This window comes from Homarus americanus, unplaced genomic scaffold (assembly GCF_018991925.1).
Source record: "Homarus americanus isolate GMGI-L3 unplaced genomic scaffold, GMGI_Hamer_2.0 scaffold29048, whole genome shotgun sequence".
NCBI lineage: Eukaryota > Metazoa > Arthropoda > Malacostraca > Decapoda > Nephropidae > Homarus > Homarus americanus.
In genome coordinates, this window is record NW_024752739.1 from 626650 (window position 1) to 649061 (window position 22412).

Genomic DNA, 22412 nt, shown 5'->3' on the forward strand with positions numbered 1-22412 from the left:
ATTCACTCGGTATAATATCCGGTTTCAATGGATGATTACTCCGGTATAAGATCACGTTGTCTTTAGCTGTATATGAAGCACGAGAGTATCACAAAACAGAGATCTGGTTGGAGAAAACAACACCCAACGCATTACACGCACGCACGAGCACACACACACACACACACACACACACACTGACAGCTCTGCAGGAGAACTAGATGAGCTCATTAACCGACTTGTAGACTAACTTAATTGCACACACACAGACAGACAGCATAGCGTGTGGCCTCGTCAATTCAAACACGACTCCATTCGCCAAACAAATACATCGGCAACTTAAACATAACTACAACCGACCTCACCAACGTACGCATGACAGCCCTATGTATTCGTTAATTTGACTTGTACTAGACATTACAAATACCTGGGAAAGAAAACTGCATGACTTACCTAACCTAACCTAACCTAACCTAACCTAACCTAGCTTGACAAATTACCTGTTGAAAAAAAGGAGTAACGGTACAGTAACGGAATGTTAACGTAACAGTGACGGAATATTAACGTAACAGTGACGGTACATTAACGTAACAGTGACGGAACAGTAACGAAATATTAACGCAAAAGTAACGTAACATAAGACGAGGTCAAACTTACTCTCTAGCTTACAGCCTCGGTACAAAACAGACATGGCCACTCTCAGCCGCACCAACCTCCTATCTTACCATCAAGTTATACAATTAAACAAGTTCTCTCACATCTCTAACTGGAGGAGGGAGGGGAAAAAAAAATAAAAGAACGTAGGAGAAAAAATAAATTAACGTAAGAACCTTAGAGAATCCAGCCGCTTAAAACTGAGTGCTATTGTGGGGCGATAATGGGAGGGGTGGAGGTAGGTGGTTGGGCGAGCGGTTCCCTTGGTGATGATGGTCAGAGTTTCCTCATAAGTGAACCTGAGATCCAGTTAGCAGCCACGATGATGCTCACTTCTTGCATAATCCTCCTTCAAAACGCGAGGTTGAGGAGGATGGTGGTGGCGGCGAGGAGGGGGAGATAGAGGGAAGGAGGGGGGTAAAAAGGTAAATTGTTGTGTGAGGGGGCTCTTCTCTCTCTCTCTCTCTCTCTCTCTCTCTCTCTCTCTCCACACAGACACATTCCCTAGTGATAGAGCACAGGTAAGAGAGATGAATCAGGTGAGCGCCAATTAGCAGGTACAAGTGACTAACACCCAGCAAGAGGCTTAACCCGGCATAAACTGGTCGCTGGGTCGACGTGGGCGCCCTTGTGATTACACCGTCAACACGATACCTGAATCTTCTTCCTACCTGCCACCCTTCACCTGGTGCTAATTAACACTTCCCCGACCACTCTCCCTCAGGTAGACATGAAGAGACATGTCTGGGTGTGTCTTGCTTTATGTTGTACACACACACACACACACACACAAAACAATTAATTATTCACGCCATTGCTGGGAGAACATTTAAGGAGCCGCCGTCGAGACAGAGATATCTCGAGACGTACTCTTCTAAGTATCTCATATTCTCCGTTCTTATGGCTGGTCATCATACTTCCTCTATTATTTTTTATACTCTTTATTTAATGAGTTGTGTGTGTGTGTGTGTGTGTCGCTCGCAGCAAGAAACGACGGAGGTTCTAACGTGGTCTGACAACTGCTTGAGGGAGAAACAGACAAAAGTCTACACGTAGTGAACGGTGAGAGGATCCGTTATGATGGAGTGAGCTGTCTTGAGGCTGATGGGGGAGGGTTGCCTCTCTCTCTCTCTCTCTCTCTCTCTCTCTCTCTCTGTCTCTCTCTCTCCATGGAAAATTGATGCTCTTGCTACCTCCTCCTTGAAGGGGTTAAAAAGACTACTTGGTTTTTATCCTGTACCGTACATGTGGATGTCTGTGTCTGTGTTGGTAACTTTTAATCCTGATGGTTAAACTTGTTAACTCTTTAGGAGAGAGAGAAGAAGAAAAAAAAGAAGAAGAAGAAGAGAGATTAGAAACAAAATTGGTCAGGATTTTTGTTATGAATATTGTTGGACTGGTAGATAGTGAGAGGAAAAACCGGGCCAGTAGATTTTGACGTTATTTTGTAGCTTTTTTTTTTTTATTGAGCACCCCTACATCCTTGTATAAGGTGAAGTGCAGAAGCGTTTACAGTGCCCAACAGGGAAGCATGCTAAGTTCATGCTTGCCTTATGTCTCATGAGTTAAGGGCGTAGAAGCCTGAAGAGTCGGTGCTTTATGTCATCAAGTTATTGGAAGCTCCAACAACTTGTCCCTGAATGCGAATTCGCAACTTTCGACTTACAACAGGTACCTACTTTACTGCTAGGTGAACAGGGACTAATGGGGGCTAGGAAGTAAGTCCAAACAACTTCCACCGGTCATGTGTCAAAAGTCAAGGTCAAAGGTCAAGGTCAAATAACGTAAGTCAAATCGTAGGTCAGGGTCATAGGTAAAAATAAGGAAATTGGCTCCAGGTGGAAACTTGGGTAACTTCTCTCCTCTCCTGTCTGTCTAACTGATATAATTTTTTCCTTATGAGGGAGTATTTTTATATATTCATCTCATTGTAAAGTTATCAGACTCCTGACCACCCGCATTAACGCAGCTAGGACGAATTTTGGGTCATCCGGATTCTTACACCAAGATAAAATACCTCAAGATCCCTTCCCAGTACACATACATAGTAAAGCCGTGGTAGACTGTGTAATGTTTGTCCTGTGTAACATTAAAAAAAATGCTCTTTAAAACTCTACGTAACTCTAGAACTACTTAATAATTTCATAAAACGAAACAATAATTCTCGAATCATTCAACTTGTAGAATCAGATCCTATGTAAGAATCTCTTGCCTCTGCTGTTGTTTCCCCCTACAGGTGAGCGCACTAATTACTGTAGGCAAGGCAGGTAAGCTCTGCCACCCTCACTACTGATCCCTTCATTAACCTTTTGTTCGGCAACAGGTGATGGAGCGGAGGCGGGGGAGGGACCAGTGGCTCAGTCTGTCAATAGATTATAACTTATGTAGGGAAAGTGAGTTATCTAAAGCCCTGTATGTCTGTTCCCTGGGCGGTGTGTCCAACGGGGCGTCGTGTTGTGAGTTGCTATGATTAATTATGCTCTTGAGTTATTACGTATTTACTGAAAACTAGACTGTTATGATTATTTATTGACTGGGTATAGTCAGGGGCTCATGGCTGGTGGTAATGAGAATAGGTCTGGTCTTGTGTTTTAATATTTATTATTTATTAGTTGCAATTGTAATCAAAATGAAAAACTATAAAGAAATATCATTACAGGTTTATTGAGTGCATCAGTGAATCAATAACAACGTGGCATTCACACAACCGCTGACACACCTACTGTACTTACCTTAGTCATACACACACGCAGCGAATCAGTAACAATATGACGTATATAGAGCTGTTGGCACACCTATTTACACTCGTCATATATACACAGTAATGGAATCAACCAGCTTCATAATCATCCCAGCACAAAGCACACAAAGCTGACTTAAGCTTCTCCGAGAGCTTCACGGCTCAGTAGACTATACCATCTGTCCGTGAGTAACTCCACCTGTTGACAGTGAGTGAACGGGGGGTGAGGAGCTGCCCTGGTATTATCCATGTAGTGAACCCAACCTGTATAATTCGAGAGGCGAGGAGGACTGGTGTTGAAGTTATGTCTCTCTCTCTCTCTCTCTCTCTCTCTCTCTCTAACCAGTTGTTCATCTCTACAGGTGGTGCGGGAGGTGCGGGAGAGGAGGAGGACCAGCTCTGCCCTACAGCATGGGGGAGGTGTGCCTTGTCCTCACCTCCTGGAGCAACACACCCTGCCGGACCCCAGCCTCCAGCCCTGTGACACAAGGTACGGATCCCTCGGCTTGTGGTAGAGTTGAATTACCTGAAGCGTGGTATATCTTAGTCACACCTGGTTTATGTCCTATTCACCCTGTTTATATCATCATACACCCTGGTATATTATCATACTATATACACCCTGACATATCATACTATATACACCCTGACATATCATACTATATACACCCTGACATATCATACTATACACCCTGACATATCATACTATACACCCTGACATATCATACTATACACCCTGACATATCACACTATACACCCTGACATATCATACTATACACCCTGACATATCATACTATACACCCTGACATATCATACTATACACCCTGACATATCATACTATACACCCTGGTATATTATCATACTATACACCCTGACATATCACACTATATACCCTGACATATTATCATACTGGTGAGTACTAAACATATACGTATCATATTATGGTTAAATTATATAAAAATCTATGAAAGAGGAACAAAATGTCGATATAAAATTCCCCGCCAAAGCGTTAGTGTCAATTGACCCGGATTTTAAGGCGGTGCATTAAGTGTGGCCCGGGGCTGATGGCTGAGTGGAGTGTGTCATAAAGGATCGCTTTTAGGAGGTCAGGCGGAGAGGGGAAACTCCTTCCTGCCTCCTTCTCCAAAGTTCAAACGCCATATTATGTTACTGGCGTTTTTGTGGGGTTAAGTGATAAAGATAGATAGATAGAATTCACTTGATTATAGCCGTTATTGATCTCACATTTAACACAAGGGCTTAATCCCAATACCATATTATCGTCATTGCAACTGATGTCACTTACAAAAACACACAAACCAGAGTGAACTGATTAAAAAAAAAAAATAACAAATCTCTCCGCTCAACTTGGTGTAGATGCAAATGTGATCCAGCAAATTCGTTGCATGTTACGCCTAATAAATATTCATATATGCTAATTCCGATACTTGGTGGCTCACAGGGGTAATATCGGTTTTTTTTATTATTATTGTTAGTAGATATGTGGGTCTTTTTTTATGAATTCTGATTTGGGGGGGTTGGTACAGTAGTGAGGGGAATATAATAGGAATGAGGCGCTGTTTTACCTTTGCAGGTGAGTTAATACGGAAACTAATGATTATGTGAATTGTGTACCGTGATCAGTGTTGCTCAGGGAGGGAGAGTGGAAGGGTCTTTTGATGGTGTATGTATGTATGTATGTATGTATGTATGTGTATGTATGTATGTAGTGTGCGTCTAAGTAAGAAGATGTATATACTGTATGTAGTGTATACATATAAGCACATACATACATTCAAGTATGTGTATGAATATAAATATACGCTCGTTTAAGGTGGTGGTACATATATACAATAAATATACAAGTGTTTGTATGTAAACATATTTGTGTTACGTGTCTGTGTGTGTTTGTCTGCCTCACCAAAACGGCTCACAACGTCCTCAAACACTTATCACACACACACACACACACACACACACACACACAGAGCTCCTCTTTGGTCTCCGTGTCACAACAGTCTGGCGTTAAGCTGACTCTCTGGGTTCTGACAGCCTCTGATATGTGGCTTCTCGTAAACTGTAAACAAAATAAAGTTTCCAGTATAGTTTTCCCACTAACTTGCGGCATAACTTGTCTGGAAGGTAACTCTGGTTGTCTTGGGTCGGACCAGGTTACTATAAGCTTTAATGGTGAGGTATTCTGGATCAACAACAATTATTTATCATTACCGACTCATTACACACTGAGTCGAGATTCATAGTGATTCGTGATTTTTTTCTTTCCTTTAAGAGTGAAAATAAAAAAAAAGTAGGTTCTCAATATGGTAGAGTTGCAGTGTAAGTTCGACGGCATTAAGATTATTGTATTCGTATCTTGATTCCTTCAGATGCGTCCTAACGTCTCTAGTTAGGGGAAATAATAACGTGCGAAACTTTTAAGGATTCATCTAGTGTCGCAGTTGAAGAGAATCATTTAGATACGTTTTCACATCTGCAGATAAATACATAGCCATTCTCATAATTATAGTTAAGGGTAAAAATTATACTTAAGAACCTCTGAGAATCCCTCCTAGTATCTTAATCTAAGAGAACAAGTTAGATACGTTGACATACAGTATATCTCAGGAGGGAGAACCCTTAACTCAGGAGCTTCATCACAAGTCTTACAATACTCTAGAGTCTAGACCATGATGAGGGAAATACTATCACATTAAAACAACAACAACAATTTCTTCCCATGAACTGAAACACCAAGCTGTATGTTTCAGTATATGTTTATAGTTCCAGGTCGACCTTCCAGTTTATTGGCAGTCTTAGATTCAGTTTCAACTACAGTTAATTATCGGTTCTATATTCGACTAACTCTCTCTTTCAGTTTCAAGTAGTTCTAACTTTAGCTTTGGTTTCATCGTCGTTGTCTCTGGTGTCCTCATCAGTTTCAGTTTGACTCGGCTGAGAAGGGGTCGGGCTGCAGGCTGCCTCGGGCGGTGGGGAAGTTGTTGGTCAGGTGAGGTCAGCCGGAAGAAACTTGTCACACCAAGTTGGGTCAGAGTTGGTTTACCAAGTCGAGATTAAAGATAGTTCCCTAACTTATCCTTTCGTGGGTGGAGGGGGGATGGCAGCAGCACTTACTTAGGATGTGGGGAGAGATTTGACCCGTGTTGCAAAGTATGAGAGATGAAATATGATTCGTGTTGCAAGGTATGATTGGCGAAAAATTGAAGGCACTTTTCAGACTCAGATTATGGCGCGGCGGCCGAGTGGATGCAGCACTCTCCTTGATCACGCTAACGTCAAAGCCTCTCCCAATCCACCTAACTTTACAGTTGGGGAAGTGAAGGCGGTCGATTGCTGTATCGGCCATACTGCCTCCTTGCGTAACAAGGAAGGTTTGCTGTAATATGTTCTGTACCATTTCTGTATCTAACGTCAGGCCTACGTGCCCTTTTTCATAGATTATGACAACAAGAATGTTTCTCTACCGTGTGAGACCAAACAACAGAGGAGACGCTCACTGCAGACGTACAGTTAGCTCGGTATACAAATCATCCAAATAGAAACAAACAAACAAACAGGCCTGTATATCCTTCAATTTACTCCCTGTAATAAAACGAAGGCTGCAACCTCAGGTCAGGTATTTCTTAAAGCTGTGGGTTCGAACTCCCAAACATTCGTACTCTAGTTTTTCTCTGAACAAGAGATGAAAGAATACATCCAGCGACGGTAAAGTCATCTCGGTGCTGTGGGCGACGTGACCAGTTAGGACTGTTCTTGGTCTCCAATTACGGGAGAAACTTGACGTACGAGTCTTTGTAAACTCGGGACCTGGACTGAACAAGACCAAGAGGCACCGAAAATTTCCATCACCACAAGTCCTCCCGGTCGTAAAGTGAATCACTGGAATTTCTTCAGCGTGTGAGGACGAGGGTACAGATAACAGTCGCTTTGGAGCGCCGCGCCCCTTCCATAGTACAGCGCCAGGACGAGCAATCAATAGCGCCAGCTCAAGCAATCAACAGCGTCAGCACGAGCAATCAACAGCCCCGGCACGAGCAATTAACAGCGCCAGCACGAGCAATCAACAGCGCCAGCACGAGCAGACAACCGCACCAGCATGAGCAATCAACAGCGCTTTGTATTCCATCTCGCCTCACAATGAAGCGCTTGCGGTGTTAACGCCTGACGAACATCCACCCGCCCTTTCTACCCTCAGTGATTCTCTTTCAATGTCGAGAGTATGATAGTTGTCGCCAGTGTGGAGTGAAGCAATGACCGCGGTGTGTGTGCGCGCGCGTGTATGTGCGTTTGTTTTGCGCGTGTATGTGTTCCGTCGTTGGTGATCCCCGCCTCCGTCCACTGATTGAAAGATCGAAGAAAGGAGCCCTGGTGTGGTGTTCTGGTCCCTGGGATAAAAGAATTTTACGAACGAGAAGAGAGGAACGATGATTCATGACAGACTTCTCTCACACACACACACACACACACACACACACACACACACACACACAATCATAATTTATGCTCCCAAACATAAAAAAACAAACTCAAAATATCGTCCACATGAACGGTGAAACTGACCGAAAACACGAAAAAACAACACAACGGACACCTCTCACCCACACGGAGAGAAACAAGTAAATAAAGTCTTGAATATTAAGTTGTATACCTCGCGACCATGGATCACTGCCTCTGATAACATCTTAAGAATGTCCATTTCCCTGAGGAGGCCTTCAACCCCCCGTTCTTCATAACCTTCCCACTCAAAATATTGTTATTAGAAACTCAGATCTCATTTCCAGATAAAGTCAAAAAGTCGTCTGGCAGTTGAATTACGACAGAATAATACCACGAAATAGATTTCCACTTGCGCTTTAAGCTGTCAGTATGTTTGATTTGCAGCCGAGGTTTTGAGATAGCGACGCCAACTTGGTCCAGGCAAACAAAATCATTTCCCCAATGTCGTGTAGATGTTGTGTTGCTCAGGTTGGTGCAGGAGAGCTCGGGAATTCGATATATGTTGTGTGCGTTTATAACATTTCTGAGTCTGCAATAACGAAACTTTTTAATGAATGCGGCAAATGTAAACAAATAATCTTGTTGAGACACTATCCAGCTACAGTGTAACCAGTGCTAAGTCCTGAGTCACTATCCCGAGCAGTAAACAGTGCTAAGTCAATGAGTCACTATCCGGGTACAGTGTAAACAGTGCTAAGTCCCTGAGTCACTATCCCGGGTACAGTGTAAACAGTGCTAAGTCCCTGAGTCACTATCCCGGGTACAGTGTAAACAGTGCCAAGTCAATGAGTCACTATCCCGGGTACAGTGTAAACAGTGCTAAGTCAATGAGTCACTATCCCGGGTACAGTGTATACAGTGCTAAGTCAATGAGTCACTATCCCGGGTACAGTGTATATTAAGTCAATGAGTCACTACCCCTAGTATAGTGTAAACATTACTATCATGTACTATCATGGTTCACGGCGTCGACCATCTTAACCTGGAGGGTGTAGTGGGAGAGGTGGAGCTACCAGGAAAACATAAACTACGGACCATAACATTATCAGCCTTTCCTATTATACGTGAATGATGAGGGAACTACCATACTCAGTATCTCATACAATTATTATTACAAATACGGTCTGGTCGATGTTAAACATCAGAATTCTCCATGAAACCTGTGTTCTACCAAAGCCTTGTGTATAATAAAACATCAATAATATCAAGAACAAGTCGATATTATGTTCAATTAGTTCCATCTACAGTCGTGGTTTGGTGTGCCACATGAGACAGTAAGGACGCTCTGAAATTCTTTTGTAATTTGCAGCATGAAAAAACATTACCTGTAAAGACACACACACACTAACCAACACTACTTAACATTTCGACAGACCACGACCGTTTACTACACACACAACACGCCCACACACACACACACACACACGCCACACACACACACACATAACAAAGAAAATAGGAGTTCGCAATAGGCCGGTTGGTGCATGGCAGCCCTGTCGAGAGTTACAACCACACTCTATCGTCCATGAATCTATCTAGCCTCATTTTAAAATTGTCCCAGCACCATGCTAAGCTTGTTCCTTGTCGTCTACCAACTTATTTTGAACCACTACCTTCCTAAACCTAAACCTAAACTTATCCAACTTGAATTGTTACGAGTCTTATCCTGGATATTATAATAACAACTATATCTCCTTTATTGATTCCTTTCACCCACTTATAATATTTTATCATCTTCATATCTATATTAGTCTTATCAATGAATGTTTTGCAATTAGAGTCTAACTGAAAAATAACTCTACAAAACAAGTCATTATTTCATTGACACGAAAAGTTCACCACCATTAGCTGTTGTGTTGTATGGACCGATACACAACAGTTATGAATCACAGCAGCCAGTTGAAGCCTGTGTCAACAAATACACAATGAACCATAGAATTCAATCATGATTTTACAATCCGTTTCCAATTTAATCAAATCTGAACAATATACTGTGTGTGTGTGTGTGTGTGTGTGTGTGTGTGTGTGTGTGTGTGTGTGTGTGTGTGTATAACTTTTATCATCTAAAGAAACTACCTAACATATCACTGATTATGAAATATAGTAAATTGTCTCTGGGTTGTGTGAGATGGAGAGGAGAGAGAGGGAAGGAGGGTGAGAAAGGGAGGTGAGATAGAGACAGAGAGGGATGGAGGAGTGGGACAGAGGGAGAGAGCTATGACCAACGCCCCTCACCTAGATGGAGGTTGGAAGGGCTCACTTGGCAGCTCGTAGATTGACTTTTAATCTGGTCAAAGGGATGCAAAACTCCCTACCAGGTTAAAGGTGAGATAGCGGCTGATCTGGTCGAGGGGCTGTGTGTATGTGTGTCAGGTCTCCTCAGTACAGTGATGGTAATAATAATAATAATAATAATAATAATAATAATAATAATAATAAAAAGGTTTATTAATAGAGTTGCAGCTGGTGGCTGAAAATACAGACTTACATTTGATTTAGACATAATGATATAATATGCATTTAATACATTTACAGGGCTGTACAGTACATAAATCAGGAGTTGTTTATTATTTTAACAATAGATGGGATGGTGCTGTTCTTATATCTATCGTGCGGCTCTATGGGCTGTATTTTGTTGTAGTGGCGGACTGTGCGAGGTGGGTGGGGGCTGCAGGAGGTGGCGATGGCGAGGGTGGTGCAGTAGTCCACTGCCAAACCTTTCCAGTGCTTGGTGGTGGAGGTCACTGAGGGATGGCATTTCCAGGGTGGAGAGAGCGTTGGTGTAGCCTGAGTATTCTGCGCCGAGCATGATTCTGCAGGCTCTTTTCTGTACCTTCTCTAGCTGACGTTGTTGAGTGTGGTAGTGTGTGTGAGAGAGAGAGAAACAAGTTCCTATATGCCAGAACGACCCTTCATCCTCCTCCAACGGGGAGCTATCGGCAGGAAATAGTTCACCAGGGTGTTTAATACGGCGTTTCGGAAAGGATCAACGCTTAGGGGAAGTATAAATCGTTATCGCTAGTCCTGTAAGACCGGTTCATCAATCACCTCCCACTCCACCACACCTACCGCAGCTCCACATCACCCACCATGTTCATAAATTTTCCTGTAATACACTGACCTCATGTATTACCACTTACTGTTTTCCTGAGAGCGTCACTTCCTTAATGAACCGCCGCGGCTCGCCTTCACACAGTCAACAAACCTGAGGGGCTTCACCAATAACAAGAGCTCGGGACGCTGCAATCACACCATCTCCCCAGAAAAAATAACCTCCGTGTTTACTTTACTCTGACATTGCCATATATCTATCTATTCCAGTTTTATATTCAGTGTTCCAGAAGATTGGTGTTTTGTTTAGCATTTATGAATTATTGACGAAACTGGTAGATAATAAGAGTAGTTTTTAATAAGTTCATTTTAAATTTGAGAGAAAACCCATAAGATAATGGCACCTGTCCAGCAACTCGTCCTCATTGATTGTATGACGTCAGACACAAGGGGTTGCGGTCCTCCACGTTTAATTAATAGAACGTAATAACGTGGTAAGTGCCATTAGGTAAGTTCTTCCACCACCAGATTAACGACGAGGAGGTGAAGAGTCGGACAGTCTACGGGATATTGGACGACGGTCTCGTTAACCTACTTTTTTTTTTTACCTTACATGTGATGGAAGATAGAGTAGTGGTACACACACACACACACACACACTCAGCTTACCTTACCTTTCGGAACATCACTTCTCCCCTCCTCAGAGCATAGTGTGAGGGGACAAAGTTATGTAGTTTTAAAAATACAAACAATAATATCAATAAATTTAAAGTCAGAACAATAAACAAAGGGCCATTTGACTGACAGAACACTTCTATAAATGATAAGCTCAAGTGCTAAGACAGGCACTCAAATGTGTTTCTTGTGTATCTATATCTTTATTTTTTGGTTATACGTTTGTACACTATATATTGAACTGTACAGTATGTGTTTATATTAATGTCGTCATTGCTTCTATCTTTTTCTTATTCATTCCCCACCGTCTCCTCCCTCACTGACTGAGCAGCCAACACGTCGGTAAACTTCTTCACTGTGCATAAAGAGAAAACTATTGGCTGTCCCACATCCAATTAAGATTGACTTAAACTCAGGTTGAAAAGAAGTTGCAAGGAAAGCTTATTATGATCCAGCCAACTGTAAGATTTAACGTGAGCCAAATAACAAGAGAATGTTCAAAGGGTTTGCGACTCCTTGGGGGAAGAGAGGTACAATTAGTTGAAGTTGTCTTTTTCCTAAGATAACTTTTGTTGGTTTTGTGAATTGTGTGTTGAGAAAGTTTTCATGAGGTGGCACTCAGACTCTTGAAAGTATATACATATAGTTGTTATATCTTGTTTCTATAATTCATTTCTTGAGTTTTGTGTGTGTGTGTGTGTGTGTGTGTGTGTGTGTGTGTGTGTGTGTGTGTGTGTGTGTGTTCATTAATACGAAGAACACGTTATTTTAGGTCGACCAGGAGTCTTATCACCAAAAATATCTAAAATCAATCCTCGAATCTCTTTCAATTCTAAAACAAATATATTCAAAGCATTTTCGTTGCCTTATAAACACATCAGCGCTTATCACCAGAACTGGAGTACTATTTCCTTCCCGTACGTTATCACCACATGCACCAGAGCCAAAACAAGACCTCTTAATTATCTTTTTCCTCGGTACCCTCATTGTACACACACTCTCCTCTCAGCCTCACCGCTCATTTCCCCCTTACACAAATCTTTCTCTCTCTCCATCAGCGTCGCACATTACTCTCCCAAACTCTTCTCCTAACTCCTCCACACTCTCCCCCAGCCTTTCATTTGGCCTTGTGTAACTCACCAAGAATTGATCACCTCTGCCAGGTTTCCTTTTTGCTGACAGCGGGAGCGGCGACCTGGAACTGTTGACTCAAAGTTTTTTCTCTCAAGCTTACTGCTACAGCTTAATTTTTGTACCTCCTCGTGTTGTTGTTTTCATTGTGTGTGTGCATGTGTAAAGGTTAATTGGGTTTATTCCCTTGCATGTTTTTTTTTTTTTCTTAAACTTACGTTCTTATGTTTTGTTTTTACTTCTTTGTATATTGCCTTATTCTGTATGTCCTTGTTTATTCGTTACTACTGCCATGTTCTCACTTGTATCTTCTTGTGTTTATTGGTTCGTCTTTAGTTAGGCCTTGTGTTTCTTATTGCATCTCTTTATTTTTCATCGACTAAGCCAATCCGAGTCATCTTTCCGTCAGTCAAGTCAAGTGTCTAGCGATCGGATCCCCTTTCTCACTACACTCATCTCGGGGAGCCAAAGGAATCTAATCCCTCTTCTCTTTAAGTTTAGTGTCAAAAGCTCTCTGATCTCTTATCCAGGAACGCTATACCGGAAGTAAAGAATTCAATCTCTATCTTCCGCCATTGTCCTTGTCAAGAAGACGTCTGAGGTGAAAGAACTAACGTCATTATTTCCGACTGTGATGTAATTAGTGTTAAGTGATTAGATCTTCTTATAAGACAATTCCGGCCTTTGTACGTTATTAATTTTGTTTATTTTTTAGCAATCAGATCCCTTTGGGTTTTTTTATAAGCATAACTATAAACAAAGAAATCCGAGCATTTTTTCCGTCATTCGCTTACCCAGAATCAATTGATCAGATTCTTTTAGTCTTGGGTTACACATGTAAAAATATAGGATTCAAGCTTACTCTTTGACTCCCATTTGTTAAGTATCAAACGTTTAGACTCTTATTGTCACGTCACTTATCTAGAAGCAAAGGAATCTGATCCTTCTTGACTTTAAAGTGTATGTTTAATACTAAGTCATCAGATTCCCTATTACTTATGAATGTTTTTAGTGGCGAAAAAAAACCTCCTAAGCCTTCGTTTCCATCATTTATCTTTTAGTGTCAAGCTATCGAAACCCTTGTCATTTATAAACACAACTTATAACACAGAATACCATTAACCTTACTGTTTATTTACCATGTATTTTACTGTCAATATAACTTTCATATCAGTTTATTTTTTTCCATTTTATGCTACCATATGTTTAATCTTCTCTCATTATTTAACCCCCTAATTAACTGTTAATTTTACTATGTTATATATTATCTCTTATTGTGAATTTTAGCGTCTGTTCTACTGTCAGTTTTACCACCTGGGTTATTGTCAACGTTATCATCTATCTTACTGTATATATTTACCGTCTCCTTCACCGCCTCCTACAGGTACCAGTGGGTCAGCTCAGCCTGGGGGTCGTGTGTGGCGTCGGTGGGGCAGGAGGAGGCAACCGTACAGTGTGGAGGAGGCGTGCAGACCCGCCAGCTCACCTGCGTCCGTGCCTCCGACCACGTGCCCGTGCACGACGACCTGTGTATCCACGTGGAGCCCCCACCCCGTGTCCAGAGGTCAGTACACGGGTTCGATGAGGGATGTGTTTGTAGGTGATATTTGTGGTTGTAGTTTATGACTTTGTTGTGACACTTTTGATGGTTTTCCGTTAGTGCGTGCGTGTGCATTTATACATGTTGAAATTTTCACTCAGTGACCAAGGTTCGATCCCGCCTCGGACTTCACGTTATTTTTCGTGTATATCTTCACAAGCAGAGAGAAAGTAATATGTCACACTAGGGGACATAACTCACTACAAAAATACACGCTGTGTGTTGAAGCTGTGTGAAGGCTCAATCAAGTTGACGTCTCAGACGACAGTGAGGTATGAGTCTCCCTCTCGCTTTAATATTTCATGCAGTCAATGGTGTGTGGTGTGGCGTGGTGTGGTATAGTGTGTGGTTCGTGGTATGGTGTGGTGTGTGGTATGGTGTGTGGTGTGTATAGTGTAGTATGATGTGGTGTGTTTGTGGCGTGGCGTTGTGCGTCGTGTGGTGTGTGGTGCAGTATGGTGTGGTGTGGTGTGTGGTGTTGTGGTCTGGTGACGTTTTGGCTGAGAAGGTTTACCCAGAAACCGCCATTCGTGACCTGAGCAACAAGAATTTTCTCGCGTAAAGAAATCTTCAAATAAGGCTAATGCATTAAACACACACACACACACACACACACACACACACACATTCATCAACAATAGATTAGCATACTATCTGACACGAGCGCGGGTACAAGCGTCGATTTAAGCTGAAGTTTGAGAGATTTGGCCTAAAATATTGCTTGAGTGTTTATAAACTTGAGACTAACGATCATACAAAAACACTTACATCATTCCTCTCACGTACTAGACTGACGTAGCCAAGCCAGTGATGTGTTAGACAGTAAAAGACGAAACAGACAGGGGAACAAGATGGCAGAAAAGAAGAAAAGAAAGACAGTCTAAAGAGAGGGAAAGATGCCAAGTAAGTGGGAGAGAGAGAGAGAGAGAGAGACAGACAGGCAGAGAAAGAGACAAAATAGAAAACCAATAAAGTACTTCTTACATGGCAGTAAAATAACACAAGTGGAAGTGTTCCTGTGACACTCTTCTCCCTCCTGAGTGACTCTCCCCGCCCGTGTACTCGACAGATAGTGAGACAAGTGGCCCAAGACTGCAAGCACACCCCCCCCCCCCAACAGACACAGGGGGGGCTTGCTATTCACTTTGGCTTTGAGATTGACGACAACATCCACTTCCCCACCCCTGCCTTACATCCCAGCCACCTCTTCTCCATCCTTCAGTATATCGTATGACTATGGAACGTGGATTACTATTCCTCGTGCCAGTTATTACCACAAAGGCATCATCTTCACCTCACCCTCCAAAAGAGACGCTAAATTTAGGCCCCTATGTTTCCACGACGTCCCTCTCACGGCACTTGGCTCTTTATATCCCCGTAGCCCTTTGCGTTCCGTGCTTAAATTCGTATTCGTTGAGGGGAGGGCAAGCAGCCGTGTCAAATACAGAATGCATATTCAGTGGAGGGGAAACACGGACGACGCCACAGGGTGCAGAGTTGCCAAACCGTGTGTGTGTGTGTGTGTGTGTGTGCGATCCTTGGTGGTTGGTTGGCTGTCAGGGCCCATCACCTCCTTCCACGCTGCGGGCCCACAAGAATATTTAACAGGTGAAGAGCAAGGCGTGGACGTCCTTTGTTAAATGAGCATAAGCGCACACAATGGGAGCGCTTGTTCGTTTGTGCTGGAAGCCAAACCTGGGGTCGTATTGTTACTTGCATTACGACACAGCAATTGTTCTCCCGGAATATGGTGGGATCGGTGTCATGGGGAGGTGGGGGAGGGGAAGGAGGTCTTCGAGGTGGGAGGGAGACGTTAGTGGCGGCCAGTGTGTGTGTGTGTATATGTTTGTCTTTTAGTCATTTTAGTTAGTTAGATAGTCGATGGTAAGAAATAGATGAAGTAAGATAGACGTGATATGAATTACCCCTATCACTCTCTTCGTAAATAAATCCTCATTTCGTCAACTTAGATTTTCGATCTTTAACGACAACAAACGTATATAAATACCTGTATATATTACTTTCTCGTCCAAGCAGCAGTATAAGAAAGTTACAACACACACACACACACACACACACACACACACACACACACACACACACTGTAAATCTAAGCTGAGAAAACTGCATTCAATGACCAAGTTGAGGAAACTCGTTTACACCAAGTTTGGCGGAGTGAAGAACCGAGCGAGGAGCTGTGGTGAGGAGTGAGTAACGAGGAGAAGGTGGGTGAGGGGCGAGGAGAGAGAGAGAGAGAGAGAGAAGGGGGAGATAAGGCCATGCAGATAGACAGAGACAGACAGACTGAATGTTGGAGCTGGATATGAGTAATAAAAGGTGAATGGGGGAGAGGATGAAGGGAAGAGCAGAAATGAGTACAAATTGGGAGGGTAAAAGGGAGTGAGAGAGAAAACGAGGGTGGGAGAGTGACTGGAGCTGAATAAAGAGAGAAGGAATGGAAGGTTGTCGACGGTCGGTACAGAATAACAAGAGTGTGTGGACCAAGGCTCAGGAGGCGTCCACCTAACTTCTGCAATCTGGTATAAGTAGGGTTGTTGGAGCTGGTTTGGCGCGTCGTTACTGCCCTTGAAAGATAAGGAATGAAGGATGGAGATCGTGAAGAGGACGTGAAACTTTTAGCATGCGTCATTCTGGCAGCGGGAGGAGTGAGAAATGGCTGAATGGATATCTTAGGGGAAAATATTTAGTTTTTTTAGCATGAGTGAATGTTGAATGTTAGGGAGGAGAATATTAAGGGTTAAAGAATGAGTTTTTTGGGGTATGGGAAAAGGTGAACAAATATACAGGGTGTCCATAAATGGTTACCCTGATTAAAACATGAGAGCATACTGTTTTTAGGGTAATCATTTATGGACACCCTGTAGAATGAATGATTTTAGTCGAGAACATTTCCAAATATTTAGATTGATTCATTTTAGCTTTGGAAGATAATATAAATAATTTGACCGTGAACTAACGTGATTGTACCAACTCAGTTATGTTATAATGGTGCTGTGAACTGTGGTTTTTGTATGTCATGTACCACCTAACCACTGATATTTATACCATTATAACGTGTTACAGTATTACGTTCACCAATGACCACTAACATACATACATACATACATACATACATACATACATACATACATGAAGCCGACCATTAAGACACCTTCCCCATAAACAACTATAGTATGTTTTTGTGTTTGTATGTATATATATGTGCGTGTGTGTGTGCAGACAAACTCAGCTATCATCAGAGCGTGAAGTCCTATATGAGTTTTTTTATTGGAGTCTGTGGTCGTAATCATGTTGGCTTGATGCAGATTTTTAATGGATCTCTCTCTCTCTCTCTCTCTCTCTCTCTCTCTCTCTCTCTCTCCTCTCTCTCTCTCTCTTAACAAATAGTGTAATAAATTTATGTGATTTTGCCTGGGTTGTGTGGTGACGCCTGGGGCATTCTGGTCTGTGTTTTGCTTACGACAAGTCTCAAACAAAGGCAGTGTTTTTTTTGTTTTTGTTTTTTTTACTTTTCTGTGCGCTTGTGTTTGTTTCTTTGTTTTTTTTGTGGTGCATGTGTTTGCTTTTTCTGTTTTTATGTTGTGTCTTTGAGTGCGTTTGTGTTTTTGAGTGTTTTTCGGGGTCATCGTTTAAAAGGTTTCCTTTTATTTACAGTATACATTTACGAGTATTGATTTTCAATAATAAACTTACAATAATTATTTTATAAGAATTGATATATAAATTTTCATGCAAAAAAACTTGACTTGTACGATTCAATTGACATTATTTTCCAAAGATTAATGTAAAGGAAATAATTAGTAAAAATAATCTACAACTATAAATTTTTTACTGCAAGAAGCTAAACACATACACCACCCTACACATACACCACCCTACACATACACCACCCTACACATACACCACCCTACACATACACCACCCTACACATACACCACCCTACACATACACCACCCTACACATACGCCACCCTACACATACGCCACCCTACACATACGCCACCCTACACATACGCCACCCTACACATACGCCACCCTACACATACACCACCCTACACATACACCACCCTACACATACACCACCCTACACATACACCACCCTACACATACACCACCCAAGAGAGAATGTATGTGTCAGACAACTGCATTTCGTCAATTTTATATTCTCAATTTCTGTTCCTAAACTTACTGCTCCAACACGTGGGTGATGTGAACTAGCAGTTACCGTCACAACAATGTGTGGTTATGTTGAGGTCGATGGAGTACAGCCCAGGACGATGACCCAATATTTTAGCAAAGGGGATTTTTCGGTGGAGAGAGAGACTATCTTTATTTTTCAGCGCCCCTCCCTTCCCTCATCTCCCCTCACCTCTTTCTCTCCCCTCCATCCTTTCCCCTCCCATCCATCCTCTCCCCTCCATCCTCTCCCCTCCTCCCCTCCTCCTCCCTCTCCCTCCATCCCTTCCCCTCCATCCTTTCCCTCCATCCGCCCCTCCATCCTCTCCCCTCTCCCCTCCCCTCCTCCCCTCTCCTCTCTGACTCCCCAAATTCGCCGCTGGCCTCTCCCTCACCCCACCCACCTCTGCCCTCTGCCATCACCCCTTCAGTAATTATTTCACTGGGAAGAAATATAATATAGCTTGTGGTAATGGATTTATAAGATACATTTAATGAATGTTATAATTAGACCTAGTTGAGAGAGAGAGTATATTTTGTAAAGGTTTGGGTAAGAATTTATAGGTTTATCATCTCCTGTACGAGGCAGAGAGGTGATGGTGTGAGCCTGGACGACACCGGGCTATATTTACTATGAGCATGATGGGTCGTGGGGTTAGTTATCTCCCAGGTGAGAGAGATAGGAAGGTTGAGGGGTTAGTTATCTCCCAGATGAGAGAGATAGGGAGGTTGAGGGGTTAGTTATCACCCTGGTGAGAGAGATAGGGAGGTTGAGGGGTTAGTTATCTCCGGTGAGAGAGATAGGAAGGTTGAGGGGTTAGTTATCTCCCAGATGAGAGAGATAGGGAGGTTAAGGGGTTAGTTAACTCAGGTGAGAGAGATAGGAAGGTGAGGTGTTAGTTATCTCCCAGGTGAGAGAGATAGGAAGGTGAGGTGTTAGTTATCTCCCAGATGAGAGAGATAGGAAGGTGAGGTGTTAGTTATCTCCAAGGTGAGAGAGATAGGGAGGTTGAGGGGCCGCCAGCATCCAAAACATGGCCCCAGGCGTCGGCGGTTCTGCTTATTGTGAGAGTATTTTCCTCCTGGTTGTTTGCTTTTCATTAAGAACGGGAGATGAGTCTGCCCCTGGTACCTCCTGGGACCTGATGCTGTGATGTTGATGTTGCTACTGATGCTGTGATGTTGTTACTGATGCTGTGATGTTGTTACTGATGCTGTGATGTTGTTACTGATGCTGTGATGTTGTTACTGATGCTGTGGTGTTGCTACTGATGCTGTGATGTTGATGTTGCTACTGATGCTGTGATGTTGATGTTACTGATGCTGTGATGTTGTTACTGATGCTGTGGTGTTGCTACTGATGCTGTGATGTTGATACTGATGCTGTGATGTTGATGTTGCTACTGATGCTGTGATGTTGTTACTGATGCTGTGATGTTGTTACTGATGCTGTGATGTTGTTACTGATGCTGTGATGTTGATGTTGTTACTGATGCTGTGATGTTGTTACTGATGCTGTGGTGTTGCTACTGATGTTGTTACTGATGCTGCTGTTGCTACTGATGCTGTGATGTTGATATTGCTACTGATGCTGCCGCTATTGATGTTACTAATGTGGACGTTTTACAGCTGTCGTTACTAAAAATACATAAAAAAAATCCGGTTAACTCAGTTCTTCACTTATGGCTAAAAAAAACCTCAACGTCGTCGCCTTAGGTAATCCAAGACATCTCAAAGAAGCGATGATCTTTACCCTATCTGAAGGAATGATGTGCCTCCCCTCTCAGTAGGCGGTGTATACATCATTAGCGAGGGTTTTTGTGTGGATGACGTGAAGAAAGATTGCTTAGGTTAAGTCAGTGTGTAGCCTGTTACCTTAGGGAGAGGGGCTTATACCGTACCGTGGCCTCTGTTTCAAAGGATCAACACCCTGAGTTAACACGATGTGTGTGTGTGTGTGTGTGTGTGTGTTCAGGGCTTCGCGTGAGTAGGGAGGTGGTCAGTGATGTCTTTATGGAGCCATGAAATTATCTCTGTAGAATGTTTGTTCAAGGTCCAGCAAGAGAGAGGAAACAGCTTCAGTGTTTACGTTTGGTGTTTATATATATGTATTTTTAACCTTGTTGATACCTTACGCTGCCCAACCTAATCTAACTTCTAGGACTGGGTTAGGACTCGGGTGTATTAGGACAAGACCCATTAGGATTCGGGTCTATTAGTACTGGGTTCATTAGGACTCGGGTCTATTCTAATAGTCAACTCAGAGTATAATAGAACCGAAGCCAGTTAATACAATGTCGTGGTGGAATTATATCGTTAAAATAAATAAACTTAGTAAATACGATTGAAATAAATAGACAATTTATCTTGAACACATTTAATCGAAACGAATGAAATCATCTGAAAAAAACACTAACACTCAATCCAACGAAACGATGGAAATGAATGCAAGCAGTGAATAAAGTGAAATGGGACTGAAAGTTTGGGGGCTTCGAGGATGGTGGACGTGAGGAGTAACTAGAGAATTCATTACATGCAAAATAGCCATCAAGTACTATGGCCGCCTTCATCACTCTCCCTTCTCCCCACGCTTCCCACATCCTTTGAAGAGTTAGAAACTTCATTATTCTCTCTCTCTCTCTCTCTCTCTCTCTCTAAAAGCTGGAATTGACAAATAAGCTCGTAGGTTAGTAGTCAAGTAGGTAAATAGGGGGGGGGGGAATGGAGGAAGAGGGGTAGGAGGATAGATAAGTAGATCGGTGGGTTTGGAGGGAGGCAGGAGAGAAAGGGATGAAGTTAGGTTGATAACTAAGGAGAGAGTGAGGGAGGGAAGTAAGTGGTAGGAAGGTGGGTAGATAAACAGGTATGCATGCAGGTAGCCAAGAAGCAATTAGACGTAAATAAGCAAACCGACACACACTGGTATGCTGTCAGGCAGACGTAAGGAATCAAACAAGGAAAGAGGTGTACGAAAGCAGACAGACATTGACAAGTAAACAAGGTAGCGAGTTCCTAAAGGTGATAGCATTCTTTTGTTCAGGTAGACAGATGCTCAGGCAAGTCTCCCACCGTCAAGGACTCGGGGTTAAGTGTGTTGGTGGGGTGAGTATTGTTGTCGGTGCTGATTAGTTAGTTTATTGAAATTTTTGTTGAATGATTTGCATGTGGGGTGGTGGTGTGTATAGTATGTGTGCGTATGTGTTTACCACGCACACTCACAATCTTCACACACACACACACACACACACACACACACACATATACACACACACATATTCAACTTGGTGGAGCTGTCGTTGTTAAAGTCAAAGGGGCGTGTGACCCCACTAGCACGAGAGAGTGACGCCGCACACCACAAAGGGTTGGTGTGGCCTGTGTGTGTGTGTGTGTGTGTGAGATGACTGAGGGCGAGAGATTAGACTCAGTAGTGGGTGAATCATTGATGTACAGGCTTGCCGCACTTCCTGACCCCCGAGCCGTTTTCTCCAGTACAATACCTCCTGACTGTTTTGCCTTGGTCTGCTGCGCCTCCTGACTATTTTGCCTCGGTCTGCCGCCCTTCCTGACTGTTTTGCCTCAGTCTGCCGCGCCTCCTGACCGCGCCTCACTCTGTCGTTCTCCCTAACCGCGCCTCAGCTTACAGCGATTTAGCCAGCTATACATCATGGTTGCTGCACCTCGCTCCACGCCGTCTAATAGTGGCTGTGGTGGAGACAGTGAGGTCGTCTGTTTATAATGACTCACGAGACGGTAAACACTGTCTCTGTCTAATTATTAGTACGTCTCTCGACCTAACTATCTCTGTCTCCTTCTATCGTCTTATCTCTGTTATCAAACTATTTATCAGTTTACTTTTTAGTTTATTCATTAG

General features: G+C 42.8%; 1 protein-coding gene across 1 annotated transcript in view; it reads left to right on the forward strand.

Moving 5' to 3' along the window:
- LOC121855179 (thrombospondin type-1 domain-containing protein 7B-like) overlaps positions 1 to 22412 on the forward strand; it is a 182746-nt gene that overhangs the window by 124797 nt on the left and 35537 nt on the right. The window contains exons 5-6 of the mRNA XM_042350045.1: positions 3736 to 3863; positions 14130 to 14309. Of these exons, the coding sequence (XP_042205979.1) occupies positions 3736 to 3863; positions 14130 to 14309 (308 nt within the window). The remainder of the gene's footprint in view (positions 1 to 3735; positions 3864 to 14129; positions 14310 to 22412) is intronic.